A 14,932-nucleotide genomic window follows, 5' to 3' on the forward strand; every position below is an offset into this window, starting at 1 on the left:
AGAAGCAGTACTTTCCCTCACATTGGCCCAAAAGCTTGTTTGCTACAAGGTATTAACACAAATGACATCCCCAAGGCCAGCACAATATTCCCCACCGCTATTGCGTTTTTGTTGGGCTGGGACCAGTGGTGGCGGCAGCTGGGGGCCCCCACTGCCCAGGCTGCCTAGAAAGGCAGTCCAGCCGCAGAGCTGCCTCGGCCCCGCTGCATGCCCAGGGGGTGGCAGGATGAGCCATGGCCAGGTGGCGTCTCGGCCAGGCAGGACCAAGGGAGCTGCCACGGGCCAGACAAAAACCTTCATTGGGCCAGATCCGGCCCATGGGACATACTTTGCCCACCCCTGCTAGACTCTCCCCTCCTGAATCCCCTACAGGGCTCTTTGTGCCTGTTGTTCAAGTTCAGTGGCATTGTAGTTGTGTCAAACATGATGAGAATTTCCTTTGTGACTTGGAAATATGAAGCAGCAGAGAAGAAGAACTAGTCCTTAGAGTAAGGAACAACCTGGCCATGACTGTGCAGAGAGCTACCATGGCCTCGATCACTGTGTTGCCAAAACGAGTACATGCTGGGTTCTGGACTTAGTTGTTCATCGGATAGAGACAATGGAAACACCAGCATCATTCTCCTTGCATATCATAGTTTGCAGTCCCTCAATACGAGGAAGACAGCCTTGCAATAAATAGGGAAATCATTGGTGAGTCCATAAATTCAAGATCTGCATGTTTGACTGCAGATGTTGAAAATAGTTCCAGGATGAAAGAGCGGATGCTGGTGATGTTGGGTCCCAGCACTTTCCCTTCATCTCTCTTGTCCATCTGCCTCCACACTGAGGCGATGTTCCTTAAAATAACTGATTTGCACACGTAGCTCCTTCTACTGTACATATTTTGGGGCTTGAATCAAAGCTCACTGGGGCCAGTAGCAAACTCCACCTTGCAGAAACAAGAGGCAGACCCATGTAACCCAAAATAATTTTATTGTTGCTGTTGTTTCTGATACAAAAAGGGATTCCACAAAGAGCCGGCTCTCTCTGTGGGGCAAGGTGGCACAGCTTCTGTATGGGATGTGCCCGACGCTTCCAAAAAAAAAAAAAAAAACAACCAGCAAGAAATGTCAATAAAACAATCACCACACCAGACTGGAAGGAAGGAAAACATTTCACTTTTTCATTTGACACGTTTGGCTCAACACACACACACACAAAACCCCACCTCTGAGCATTTATTATTATTATTATTATTATTTTTAAAAAAGCACCTTTTGGTAAAAAAAACAAACAAAAAAACAAAATAAAGGCCACCCATCATGTCATGAGGTCTGGTACTCTTGCAAAATCCAGCTTGTGTGGTTTGAAGCTGCATTAAGCAAAAGAGTTTTCAAGTTTGATATTAGCCACGATACAGTATATGTACACTTCCCCTCCACTCCGTGCGGTGGCAGCTTACCAGGAAAAAAATAAAACAACCCCCCCTTCCCCAAAGTACCAAAAAAGCTACTGGAATATGCACTCCTCACAACAATGATCAATCATAACATTGGTGGTTATACATAAATATGAAAGGGTGGATACAGTGCAGTAACCCTGACAATTCAATACCAGCACCAGCTTCTGAGAGCTGAAAGCACCTTAGATTTGGGGAACTGTCTATCAGGTAGTCTTGTGTGTTACCAGAGTGAATTAGCACCTTTATTTCCTTTGCTGATGCATAGTGTTGATGCAGAACCAAAACTGGAGTTTCATGCAAAACTGGAAAGTGGCATTCTAGAAAACAGCTGCATGAAATATAGCCCACTGGACAGGAAGCAAAGCCTCCCTGTACAGGCCTGATACAGATTCACTGAAACCAGATTGTCCAGACTCTTTTTAGTGCATCTAGTTGGTCTGCATTGACCAGAGATTTAGTATTTATGGCATCACCTTGGCCTGACCAAGTTCCAATAAGCAGCCAAAGCTGAATGGAGTCCAGACCTGCACTTCGAACAATGCCTACTGACTCCAGGTACAGACCTATAGCACTAGGGGTGACTGAACTTGGACAGCTAAAAGCAGAGGCACTCAGAATCAAGGACCATTTAGACAATGGGGACCTGACTGGCTGTGTCTTTTCCCACCGGCTTTCAAGACAGCAAGGTCACTTTAGCCCACTGCTCCCACCCATGGGAACCTCTCTGAGAACCTGGAAACACACTGGCAGTGGTGTCCAGCAAATCTGTGTCCCGCAACATGGTGAATAATTTCCCTTGGGTAATGCAAAGCTGCCTCTCTCCAGCTCAGGAAAGGCCTATCTGTGCTAGGCCCAGACTTACTACATCATTTTTGATCATTTACATTTTTTGTTCAAGCAAAATCAAGCCAATTTCTTTTTACAAATTCTGCCAAAGCTGCTTGGCATCAGACTGCCAATGTAAAGACATATGTAAACACCTGGAGTTGCTGGAGCTCTGGAAACAACCCTTGCAAACTGCAGTCTGGGGAGAGGGTGTTAGTAGTAGGAGCTAGCATTGCACATCTTCAGAATACTGCAATATCAAAGCCCTCGGCTGGAACAAAAACCTGCAGCCCTTCATATTGGCAAGCGGGTGATGTGAGGTTTCAGATCCAAACAGCCTCTTCACTCCACATGGGGTGACAAATATTAACCCTTTTTTGTGCTGCAAAAGGGCAAAAAAGGACCATCTGGAACACAGGATAAAAGGCAAAGAAGAGAGAGAGCAGCCACTATAGGTTTAGTAGGATTTTCCGTAGCACCATTATGACAATGCAGAGGCAAAGGGAAAACCAGATTAGTTGGAAAATGGCCCATTACAAAACTTTCTCCATAGTTCACTGTCTAAGCTCTGTCCTCAGGCCCCTCCCATATCCCAGGATGTGGAGTGGGAGGCAGCCCTTGGCCAAGGGAGACAGGAAGATTCCCCATGGTCAGCTCAGACCAGCAGTGTCTATTGTAAGGGAGACGTGTAAAGGGGATGAGTGCAAGGGAGGGAGTCCCAGATAATGGCATTTCAAACCACCAACAAGGGGTTTTCGGATTTGACCTTTACACACAGTGACACTGTAAAGCAGAGCAGCCTCTAGCTGCCTAGGTCCAGTGCTGAACCTAGAGGCACATTTCCCATCAGTCATGTGGCGCGGCCGGCGAGATGCTGGCACAGGGGTGCAGCAAGAGAAGAGGGATTTGCTTTTAGGTGTGGATGGCAATGCTAAGAACTGTGCTGTTGGTTGGCTGGCTGGTTTGTTCTCATGATTGCTAGTAAAGCTGGAGCTGCAGCCTCATCCTGAGTGCTTGGCCAAGCTCCCCTGCTAGGTAGTTGAGGTCATTCTTGGCCTCCAGTTTCTGCAGTTCCTTTTTGCGGTACAGGGGCACACTCATAATCTCCAGCATGTAGGTGCCAGGGACTATCTTCTTGCGGCCGAGATGCAAGTAGCTGAGTCCTTCTTTTTGGTGAATGCGGAAGTAGCCATCCTCATTCCCGTGAGAGATCATATAGCGCACATGGTTCTCCAGGGGCTCCACAGCTGGCAGCAGCTCCAGGATATGCTTCTTGTGGGCCAGGTCCGAGAGGTTCAGGGACATGGGCAAGGGAGCATCAGTGTCCACACTGGCCAGATTCACTCTGTGGTCCTAGGGAAGACAATCCAGGCCACATTTGTTATTGGTACCCAGAACAGCTTGTGGTGAGACATAGAAAGACACTGATGTGAGACGGGAACCCTCACAGATCACCTAAGATGCGGGAGTGCTGGGGATCGTACACATTCCTGAAGCACTGCCCCTCCTGCTAACTTTCTCCTTAGATATCCCTAGTGCTTTGTCTGGCTCACCTGACTGAAGCCTAAGGCCTTTAACCCCTTGTTCTAGCCTTGCTGACAAATGAGGTTAACTGAACTCTACCTCTTTGAACAGCTGTGCAATTCAAGGTATTTGCAGTACAGCTGAGATTCCTCAAAGGAGTGTAAATACTGGGCAAAGCCCCTGCACCTTTTACAGACTTATAAATTATGAGGACAGAAAGGACCATTATGCCCCATTCTGACCTCAGGCATTACAAAGGCCACAGTATCCTTTGCCCAGGGACCCCTGCATCAATCCCAGCCTGCCTACTTGAGAGATAACGTGTTGGAAGAGATGTCTGGTCCTGATCCATAGACCAAGTGATGGCCCCAGGACCAAAGGCAAGTGGTTTCATTGGTTAATAATAGTAGAACCCAGATTCTTCATTGGGTTAGGTTCCCAGTCTCCAACAGTACCTACTGCAGTTGTTTCCTTCAGTTTTTATTTCAAAGGGACTGCTTATGAGCTCCAGCTGAAAAACAGTGCCCTTTGAGGCTGAAGGGAAGAGCTAAGCAGCTCATTCACAGCTATTTTCTGTGAATTAAGAGGGTTGCAAGCTACCCAGATATGAAGGGTATAGGTCTTATTGTAGTCTCATTGTTAAAAATGGACATTTATTTCTTGCCTCAACTCAACTCACTTCTGCTCCAGCCACTGGCTGCCAAACTGGATCTCGATTCCATGAATGTGAGTTATGTCACTACCAAAAGGCGCCTATGCATGAGCGTGGAGGCTGCTCCGATGTGCTGCACTTCCAGCGTGTCAGAGCAGACTCAGTGAATCAAGTCTGCTGGAGCATGGCAATTGCTGTGCTCCAGTACCCTCCTGGCACCTTGCTTATCAGTGTCCCTGCACTTAAAAATGGCAGAGGGGGTGCTTGAATCAGCTTTAGTTCAAGCATCCCCACCAGCATTGTTAAGCACAGGGATGCTGATACAGAAGACGCTTGAACTTGGAGCTGCTCTAATTAAAGTGCCACCCCTTCCCCCCACCCTTAGAGCACATGTAAAAGTGCCCAAAGAGAGTCTGAAGAGCCTTGTAAAGGGTGAATCACTGGTCGATATGCTGCCCAGTAGCTTTTCTTTTTTTCTTTATAAACTACTGAAAGGATTACACATTAAAATGTTTTTTATTCATGCTTAATGTAATGAGCAGTGGTGTGGCAGGGGGGGGTGCCATCATCAAGACCTGCATGCAGAGTGTGAGTACAGCAGCCCTATCTCTGCCCCTGGGCAGAGCTGCCATTCTGGATATTTTCAGCAAAGGCCAAGTCTTGTGTGGGAGGGGATGGCTTAGTGCTGCGCAGAGCTGAGGACACAGTGCGTGTTGAAAGGCCAGGTTTATGTCTCCCTGTGAATGTGTTAGGAGGTGGGCACTCTGCTTGTCTGTGTCACGCTGTGGGGTCTCAGCATTTCCTGCCCCTTATTACTATACCAGGAACAGCTATCCATTTTCTAACAGCTGAACTAACTAGGTTACAGTTTGCTTTTGAGCCGCCAGCTTAGCCAGGCACAGGTTGACCTGATTTGGAAATGAATGAGAAGAAGCACATCCTGCGACTGACCCCCATGCCAGCAGGACTGGGGGTGCCATTCAGCTCTCTCTCTTTCTCAGCCACTCTGTTTAGGGACCTCTCTCTCCTCTTGATCTAAGCCAGAGGTGTTAAACTCATCAGGCCTTGACGGCTGCATGAATGGCCTGGGGACAGTCTGTGGGCTGGATTAATGGTGTGGGGCCATTAGGTGACTAAATTTGGATGCCTAAATGATGAAAAAAGTCATGCCACCCTCAGCCTTGGAAGCATGCACAGAGCAGTTGTTGGGCATGCAAAAGGTAGCAGGAGCTAGTCAAGGTAGCTTGATATCTTTCCTTAATATGATAAATGATTTTTGAGAGATGGAAAACCTAGTTTATCTGGACTTCAGTGCAGTGTTTGATATGTGCCCCTGTGCTCCTGGAAAATGAGTAGTAAAGCTAGAGAAGCTGACTGGGATTAGTGCAAGGATTGTTAGGGGGGTCAAGAACTAGGCAAAGGAAGAAAGCAATGGATTGTGGTGAAAGTGGGACTATTGGAGGGAGGGTGAAAACGGACTCCTTAATCCTTTCATTATTAGCTTTGGCCAAAAGGTAGAAGTGTGCTTATGACAATACTTAATGACACAAAGTTACGAGTCCATGGGCCAGACTGGGCTTGCAGACTGAACCCTCATGCTGGATCCAGCACAATGTGGGGGCAGTCTGATGTGGTCACTGACATTATGCTCTCCCTGGACTGGCTCCATGGTCTATGTGTACTATATCCTAGCAGTCTGTACACCATGTGTAGTGTGCATCCACTCTGACCCCAAGTGCCATATGCGCCCTGTGGGGAAAATCCTGTGTGGACAATCCTACAGGGACTGCGTGAAGTGTATAGGTCCAGTCTGAGACCCACAGGCAGCACCACTGATTAGACCAGGGTGGGCAATTATTTTGGCTGGAGGGCCACTTAATGACTTCAGGTGAGGTGTAAAGGGCCACAAGGGTAGCCCCACCCCTTGACAGATGCTCTGCCCTCTGACAGGTACCCCGCCCCCTGATCATCATCTTGGGACCACAAATCCCAACCTTAACCCCTGACCATTGCCACCACATCCACCCACAAACCCCACACCCACCCCTTCTGCAGGCAGGAGCTCTCCTCCCCACTCACCAGCTGTACAGTCATGCACCACCAGGCTCAGCGCCTCTACATGGGGCTTCCAGCTTGGAGGTGGAAGCCCAGAGCCTGCCTGGTCCAATGGCACGCAACCTCTGAAAGCCCACCACCTACCAGCTTTCAGAAGGGCAACCACAGGCTAGTAATTGTTGTTTTTTGGAGGGGTCCCGTGGGCCAGACAGAATGGCCTGGTGGGTTGGATGTGGCCTGCGGGCTATATTTTGCCCATCCCGGACTAGATGATAGGCCTTGGCAGGCCAGATCCAGCCTACAGGTTATATCTTTGGCACCCCAGGTCTAAGCCATCCAGAGGGGAAAACCTTACCTGGTGCCTCTCAGTCCCATTGACGCTGCGCCGTTGTCGGCCCCTCTTGGGGTAGCCATTTATCTTACACTCGTAGCAAGTCTCAGGAGAGAGCAAATTGTCCTCATCTTCCTCCTGTGGGGCGGGCAGGTAGGGGCCTTTGCCAAAGCCAAGTCCAGAAATACAGTGCCTGGTGCCAGAAGTGGAAAGAAAGCAACAGGATTCATTCCCAGAACACGGAAATTAGCACTTGGAACAAACATATGGTATTGTTCACACTGGACACGGCAGTTTGTTCTTTTATGGACACCTAGACAAAAGGTTTAGTTGTCAACATGGTCATCTAAATCCTTAAAATGCCACTTGTGTGTAGGTTGGCATTATTCCTGGGCATTTGCCCTGCACATGCTGATGCTCAGACTGGTATGGGCACAGCGAGGATTTTGAAAAGGGATGTGCAGATCATGTGGTGCATCATCACGTATAACACAATATATATTTTTCTCTAGTTGAAAAGAAACTAGGAGATTTACTAATATGCTAGGGACCTAGGGCCATATTATTCAGTTTAAGAACAGAGCAAAAACGAATATAACTTTATTAGAATGTGCATTAATTTACTAAATCATCTACCATGTATAACTAGGTGAAAAGAATCAAAAGATGTTGTTTCATTAGTGCTGTAGTCATTAGAATTACACGTGCATCTCTTTCAGATTCCTAAAACAAATCTAGGTTTCTAGAGCATCTTGACAGTGCATCCAATGCTTCACTGAAAGTTAACGTGAGTTAATGTTCCCTTGAGTTAACACTTCTAGCTAAAGCTAAAAAGGCTACAGGGAGCTTCATTACCAGCAGCCACTAACAGACAGAAGAATGGCAGAAAAAAAAAAGATTAACTAGTGGAACATCAAGACCATTAAAATGGAGAGAGGATCATTAACATGTATGGAGTGAAGAGTTTAGAAGGGGTTAGTTAACTTATAATGAGCCACAAAGTCAAGTGACAACCTCACTACTGCCTGAATAGAAATGCTGCTGACACTGCCAGGCAGTTGGTTTTAAAATTGTGGGTGGACCAAGAATCAAAGGGGGGTGCAACTGCACCGGTGGGCCCCACATGGATCCACCTCTGCAGACTGGTCATACATTCTGGAAATAAAATGACAGTAAGTGCTTTTCCCCCAAATCACTGTGGCTAATCTCTGTACAGGGCCAGGAGGAAAGCAGCAAGTCAGAAGGTCTGTGTCTCAGTGAGGTGGCTACTTACCTATAAGGGACAGGGCCTTGGGGTCTAGCTGGGGCCTTTGCTATCAGTGAGGTGGAAGCTGCCTCTGGCATTGTCCTGCACCCTTTTTTCCCCTGGCCGTGTTAGTGGCTCAGCTTCAAAAGGAGCATTAGAGAGAGGAGTGAATAATGGCTGATCTGTGGTGTGATGGTTGGAGGCCTGTGCTGGGAGGCAAGACTGGCCTTGATTCAAACCTCTCTGAGGGGAGGAGGGCTAGAACCTAGGCCTGCCATTTGCTGGGCAAGTGCCCAACCATTCAGCTATGGGTGCAAAAGAAGGTACAGACAGATGTGAACACACACACATGCAGCTTCTTGCCATTCCTGAACTGATGTCACTGATCTGGTTGACTCCATTTCTGGGCATCTAAGGTTGCTATGTGTCCACAAGGAGTATAAGTTGGGGCCCAGCTGCTTCTGTATGTGCCCAGTCTGTGAAACAATGTAGTTGTGCCTAAGTGTCTGCCCATGAAGAGCTACTTAAGACAACCAAAAATACCAGGCAGGTGACTACATTTGGATGCCTAAATGATGAAAAAAGTCATGCCACCCTAAGCTTTGGTGGCATGCACAGAACAGTCAATGGGCACTAGCAGGGGCTAGAGAAGGTTGATCATGCCAGGCTCACTTGATATCTTTCTTTAATATGACAGATGATTTTCTAGAGAAGAGGAACCTAGTTTATCTGGACTTCAGTGCAGTGTTTGATATGTGCCCCTGTGCTCCTGGAAAATGAGTAGTAAAGCTAGAGAAGCTGACTGGGATTAGTGCAAGGATTGTTAGGGGGGTCAAGAACTAGGCAAAGGAAGAAACCAACAGACTGTGCTGAAAATGGGACTACTGGGCTGAAGGGACGGTGAAAATGGTCTCCTTAATGCTTTCATTACTAGCTTTGGCCGTAAGGTAGAAGTGTGCTCATGAAAATACGTAATAACACGAAGTTATAAATTACTGTCAGAGAAGGTATGAAATATGCAGGAAGAACTGGATGGCCTGGGCCACCAGGGTAATAGATGTGGGATGAAATTCAATTGTACAAAGTACACAATCTTGCACTTAGGGACTAATAACAATAATTTATGCTCATAGTTCATCAGTTGGAAATGAATGCACAGGAGAAAGACCTGTCTGTATCAGTGAATCATGGAAGGATTAAAAGGTTTTCTGATGTAGCCCTGAAAAAGGTAAATGTGATCCTAGAATTCACTGAGGGAATATTTCCAGAAGAGATACAGGAATATTAATGCTATTGTACAAGGCACTGGGAAGAATCTGGAATACTGTGTGCAATATTCAAGGATGTCATGGCAGAGCTGGTGGAAGCTCACATTTCACAAGCCCCCTGACCCAACAGAGCAACTCACCCTTGTCCAGCTCGGAAGTATCCTCCAGGGCAGCCACATAAGTAGCCCCCATCAGTGTTTGAGCACCCATAGCTGCAGGGACTGCTCCCAGCTGAGCACTCATCCACATCCTGGCACCCACCAAAGGCCTGGTCAAAGTCAAACCCAGAAGGACAGATGCACTTGAAGCTGCCCAGGGTGTTGTAGCAAGAGGCAGAGCCACAGACTGTGGGGCTGGAGCACTCGTTTTCATCTGGAAGAAGGACACAGCAGAATCAATCAACCTTTCTGGGTGCAGCAGAGTAGGAGGGGAGGGCACAGGGGGACACATTGCCATAGTACTCTGTTTTTGGGCTACTGCTCTGGCTGCTGTGCTCACAGCCCACAATAGCCAATGAGACTAATGAGTTGTGGCTGTAGCCCTTTGCCTGCATAGGCAGCTGCTTCCCATTCCAGGTCTTCCTTGTTGTGGGGAAAAAGGAGAGGTGAAGGCCAGCTCTGTTGCATGTGCGGATGTATTGCAGTGGTGTCTGAACATTTTGGGGTTGAATCTGCTTATATTACAATGATATTTCCCTCATTAGCTTGTGTATGGGGAGAGAAGGGGTTAACTGTGTTTTGAGGTAGCTTTTTGAGGGAGTCACATATAACCAGGGGGTCCAAATGCCAGGTCTCAGAGCCTAGGGAGCCAGGGGTGCACACTGTCTAGAAGCTATGCCTGGGCTGGCTTCAGGAGGCACCCAGAAACTGTGGAAAGCTGAGTCCCAAGCAAGTGCCCCTCTGGGGAACCCATGACAGAGGCCAAATCATAACCTTAAGCATCTAAAAAAAATGGCCTGCCTGGTGCTGCAGTTGGTGTTTATAGGAGCAGCAAGATCTCAGCACCCTTTGCAAACCAGCCCCGTCTGTGGGTACCTGCTGCAGAGACAGTTAGGGACTTGGCCCAGGCAGCCCAGTTTTGGCTTGGGATACCCCAGCTGGGTATATGTCCCAAACAAAGAGTGCGATCTCTCTTTAATCCAGCCTTAGGTTCTCTTGGGCAGCGCAGTGCCCAAAGCTAGGTTTGCAGGGAGGATGCAGTTCTGAACCCAATGTCCTGCATCAGTTAAAGACAAACGCCAGGGAGTTGCTGACCTGCCAAGGTGGGGAACAGCTTAGCAGGGATCAGTCCATCCCCCAGTTATTATGCTGTGGCAGCTCCCTCCACCGGCAGGCTTGGTCCCACACTCACCTACACACTGGTTCCACTGGTAATGTTGCACGTAACCCTGGGGACAGCCACAACGATAGCCTCCCAGTACATTCTGGCAGCCATGCTGGCAACGATGGTTCCCATCACACTCATCCACATCTAAGAGCACAAACAATACAAACGGCTCATAAAACCAGCCAGGAAGCAGCAGCGTGTGGACACATGGAGTGCCTGCTTGCACAGGGCTCTGGGACAGCTCAGTTTTCCCGTATCCGTACTACGTCCTGGATCACTGAAGAGTGTAATGTCAGAGCTATTTAGCAGATCCCCAATCAGGCCCCAGCATGATCTGTCACCATCAGTGTTCACAGCTCAACCTTTCAGGACAGCCAGCAGGGCCTACTTGTGTGGTCTGGAGCCCATGGCCTGCCTCTGATTGGGATGGCCAAACTACACAGGAGTGGTTTCCTGGTCTAGAAGAGTACTACCACGGTATCAACCTCAGTCCTGTCTGGACAATCTGAGCCTACTCCACCTCCACTGACCACTAATTTCTATTAGCAGCAGTGTCCATCTGTCCTGGAAGAGGTAAGGCTCCTCAGCCCATTGTTGAATTTGGGATCCCTGCCAACAGCAGGATGGGGTGGTGGTGGTGAAGAAAAGGCATGGAGGGAGTCACTGCAAAGCAGCACGTTTCAGAGTTAAGGAAGTTCCTTTGTTCTCAGAACTACATGTTCAGGGCCTCTGCAGACTCAGGAAGGGAATGGTTGCCTTTGGTTCATATTTCCTAGGTCTACTTTGCATCCATAGCTCTATCCTGAAAGCTGAGATTCTGGTTTTATTTCATCATAAGCTATGGTCCTGAGCACAGACCTTACTATGACTGATGTTCAGGCTAATCCTACCCCAACTCAAGAATCTGAAGAGTAAGCAGGGGCAGGAAAGCCTCTGTCAGAGGCTCTCAGGTTTGGGGCCCTAGCAATAGCCCCTGCCTAAGGCCATGCTATGGGCTTTGAGGTGCATCCTTTTTCTTGGGACAGTGAGGAATGATTGCCTGAGTTGGTGGGGGCTATCTGCTCTGCATTGTTGCACCCTGCATAGGATGAAGACTGGCTTTTTTCCCCCACTTAGAGAGTGTTTTGTGTAGCGGTTTTTGCCTAGCACGAGATTCCATATGCTAAGGGCTGCAATAGCTAGTGGCAGTCTCTCTCTGGGACTGCATACTAATACCAGGTAACAACCAACCCTTCTGGCTGCACAGAGTAATTTTTAACCTTTCTTAGAGACCATAGCTTTGTACTGAAGAGCATCCAGAAATCCAGGTTAGTCAGTACTGCTTGAATTTAGACAAAGCAAGAAGAGTAAGTGGACTACGGATGCTTCTCTGGACAGCGAGGAAGGAGTGTTTCAAAGAAGAGTGGATAACAAGTACCTTCACAGTTGACACCAGCGCTGTCGAGGGAAAATCCTTTCTGACACTCGCAGTTGTAGCTTCCTGGTGTGTTCAGACACTGTCCTTTAGCTCCACACAGGGAAGGCTGGGAAGTGCACTCATTATTGTCTGGAAAACCCCAATAGCGTTTTGTGACTGATTAGCCTGAAACTCGTGTTTCTTGTCACTTAAAGACATACTTTCTGGAGAGGCTTTCCTACGATTTTGGCTGTTCTGGTACTATGCTGCTGAATATGGTCTCTTTAGTGGAGAGAAAAAAATGGACAGACTTGAGATGAGAGAAACAGAAGAAGAACAGGATAGCAGCAATCCAGTGAAGAGTTTGTGGAGGTATTGGGCTGGACTCTAGTCAGAGCAGGGAGCTGCAAGCAGCATCTATTCTCGGGTTCCCCTTGATGCTAACATTAGCCCAGCTAAACTAGAGGCTGCACCGGTGGTGGGGTGGGGTTGAGGGGCCTGGGGGGAAGGTGGCTGCCAGAGCTGCCTAGCACAGAGGGAAAGGCCTTACTCACCAATGCAGGATGAATGGTGCTGGGTGAATCCAGGAGGGCATTTGCAGTTGAATCCGCCAATGGTGTTCACACACAGGAACTGACAGTTGTGCTGCTTGGTGGAACATTCATCCAAGTCTAAGGTATCAAACATAAGGCCACGTGCCTCTTATTTATCTCTTTCTACTTCCCCTGTACATATAGTAATTGTCTTGCCACGCTGAAGCATACACAACATATTGGTAGAGAACGCCAGAGTAGCAGGGACTGGCTCTTGTGTAAGAAATACAAATGTGCAGCAATCCTTGTGTGCCACCTGACCCTGCATTAATACAGGCTGCTCTGGCCACATATCAGAGGCCACTGAGATTGGCCACTTTCTGATAGAAACATTTCCTTCTGGCTCCATAGCACAAACCTCAGTTTCCCCTAGTCACCCTGAGGAGGACACACTGCTGTCCTCAGAGCTGGGTAAAGACAGTCCAGCAGCACAACAGCTACTGTGACGTGTGAGAGCTGAGTGGAGCCTTACCTGCTCAAAACCTTGGGAGATCCCTGGGTTTATTTATTCACAGCAGACCTGCAGCGACAGTACAGGGGATCGAACTCTAACCCATGAAACCCAATGAGAAGGTTCCCATTGATGTCAGCAGGGTCAGAAGTTTGCTATGCACACTCTCATGCACACCCCTGTCAATTCACTTTTGTCAGATCTGGCTTTGAGCCATGAGGCTGCATGGAAGCAAGGACTGTGACTCAGGGGTATGGCTTCCTCCCTCTGCTATCTCCTTGTCACTGGGTGGGTACCTTTGCACGTCTTCCCATCTTCATGTAGGATGTACCCTCTGGGGCAGGAGCACTGATAGCTTCCCTCGGTATTCTTGCAGATGAAGTTACATGGCTTAGGAGACTGGTTACACTCATCCAGATCTAAACTCAAGAGGAACAGGGCATATCAGCATGATCTGGGGATGAGCTGTGCCAAGCTCATGATAGAAAACATGAGGGATGTCATCAAATAGAAACTTCTGTGCAATTAATCAACTCCTTTGTGAGAGATCTCTGACCCTCTGGGATAATGGCTCCACTCACTAATGAAAGGCAGTGAGGTTTACCTGAACCAGAGAGGTCCCTCTTCCATTTCCCACTATGGAAGGAAGAACAAGAACCTGGTTTGAGTAATAAAATGTTGTATAAGGGGTTCTGTAGGTTGGAAGGATGTGAGTGATGAGAGTGAGACTTGAGAGAGAGACAGCCAAGGGAGTAGGAGCTGTTATGGGATGTGGAGATATGAGGCCTTGCTGTGTCACGCTAAGCACAGGCCCAGCCCCTCACCAGTTAGTGTGTGGTAGGTAATCCTCGTCCAGATGCATGTGGCTAGTGCCCTACAGGAAGGGGACCACCTTACAGCTGCCTGCCCTCTGCCGGCACAGGGCTGTTTCACCTCCGTGCTGTTTGGAGGCAGTGGGGAGCTCTGAGCTGTGGGTACATCACTATACAGGCGACATGAAGCATACTCATTTAGACATGCTAGACATCTTCTCACTGCCCAGCCAAGCCCACTGTCCTAAGACCAGGCTGAACAGTGCTTAAGCTGGACATGACAAAGGAGACAGAAGTTAGAGAGGGACAGGATGGTTATTATCACTACTATTGTGGGCATTTCTTCTATTTTTGTCCCATCACCATCATGGATCCTGGCTCCCAAATTTGGGCAGCTTTCCCCACCTATGTCAGGGACATTCTATAACCCATGCCTATGTGCTTTGCAATCCACAGCTCACTGAGCTGCCCTTGGACACCATCTGGAAACTGCCACTGGAGGAAGCAGCAGCTTGCTGGCAGGCAGTGGTAGCAGCAAGGAAATAATTACACCACCTTGGCCCCAGCAATAACTTCTCATGTTTTTCTGGCTGGAGTACGAGGTGATGGCTTTGATCTTGGAGTCAAGCTTCCCAGGACTCCAGCTCAGCTTACACTGCTGGGCAGCAGGGCACATGAGACAGCATCCCTCAGAGTTAAGGGTTTGGATACTGGGAACAACCTTCCCAGCGGCTCCTGGATCCTATTCCCTGCAGTCTAAGCGAACTCATTTGGGTAAAGTGAGAGGCTGGGTCTTGGGGAAGAAGAGGGAGGGAGAATGTTACTGTTGGATAACTTTCTTTACTTTAGGCAAAACAGCCTAAAAGTGTGCAAGACAGACAGAAGCATAGCTCAGGGAATAAGGGGTTAAACTGCATGTGTGACAGAGACAGCATGCCCTTGACCTTCACTCTCAATGAACTGTGGGCTGGGAGGTCCTTTGTGTTAGCCAAACACAGTGTCTCTATGA

The 14,932-nt window shown here is 48.3% G+C and overlaps 1 protein-coding gene across 2 annotated transcripts in view; it reads right to left on the reverse strand.

Moving 5' to 3' along the window:
- Positions 1 to 958: 958 nt before the first annotated feature.
- FBN3 (fibrillin 3) overlaps positions 959 to 14,932 on the reverse strand; it is a 295,809-nt gene continuing 281,835 nt past the window's right edge. For both annotated transcript variants that reach the window (XM_019513191.1, XM_019513193.1), the window contains exons 59-65: positions 13,408 to 13,530; positions 12,622 to 12,738; positions 12,089 to 12,217; positions 10,696 to 10,815; positions 9,486 to 9,717; positions 6,856 to 7,024; positions 959 to 3,622 (exon numbers count right to left, since the gene is read on the reverse strand). In XM_019513191.1, the coding sequence (XP_019368736.1) occupies positions 3,248 to 3,622; positions 6,856 to 7,024; positions 9,486 to 9,717; positions 10,696 to 10,815; positions 12,089 to 12,217; positions 12,622 to 12,738; positions 13,408 to 13,530 (1,265 nt within the window). In that variant the 3' untranslated portion in view covers positions 959 to 3,247. The remainder of the gene's footprint in view (positions 3,623 to 6,855; positions 7,025 to 9,485; positions 9,718 to 10,695; positions 10,816 to 12,088; positions 12,218 to 12,621; positions 12,739 to 13,407; positions 13,531 to 14,932) is intronic.

This window comes from Gavialis gangeticus, unplaced genomic scaffold, assembly GCF_001723915.1.
Source record: "Gavialis gangeticus isolate Ggan-Ray unplaced genomic scaffold, GavGan_comp1, whole genome shotgun sequence".
Taxonomy (NCBI): Eukaryota; Metazoa; Chordata; order Crocodylia; family Gavialidae; genus Gavialis; species Gavialis gangeticus.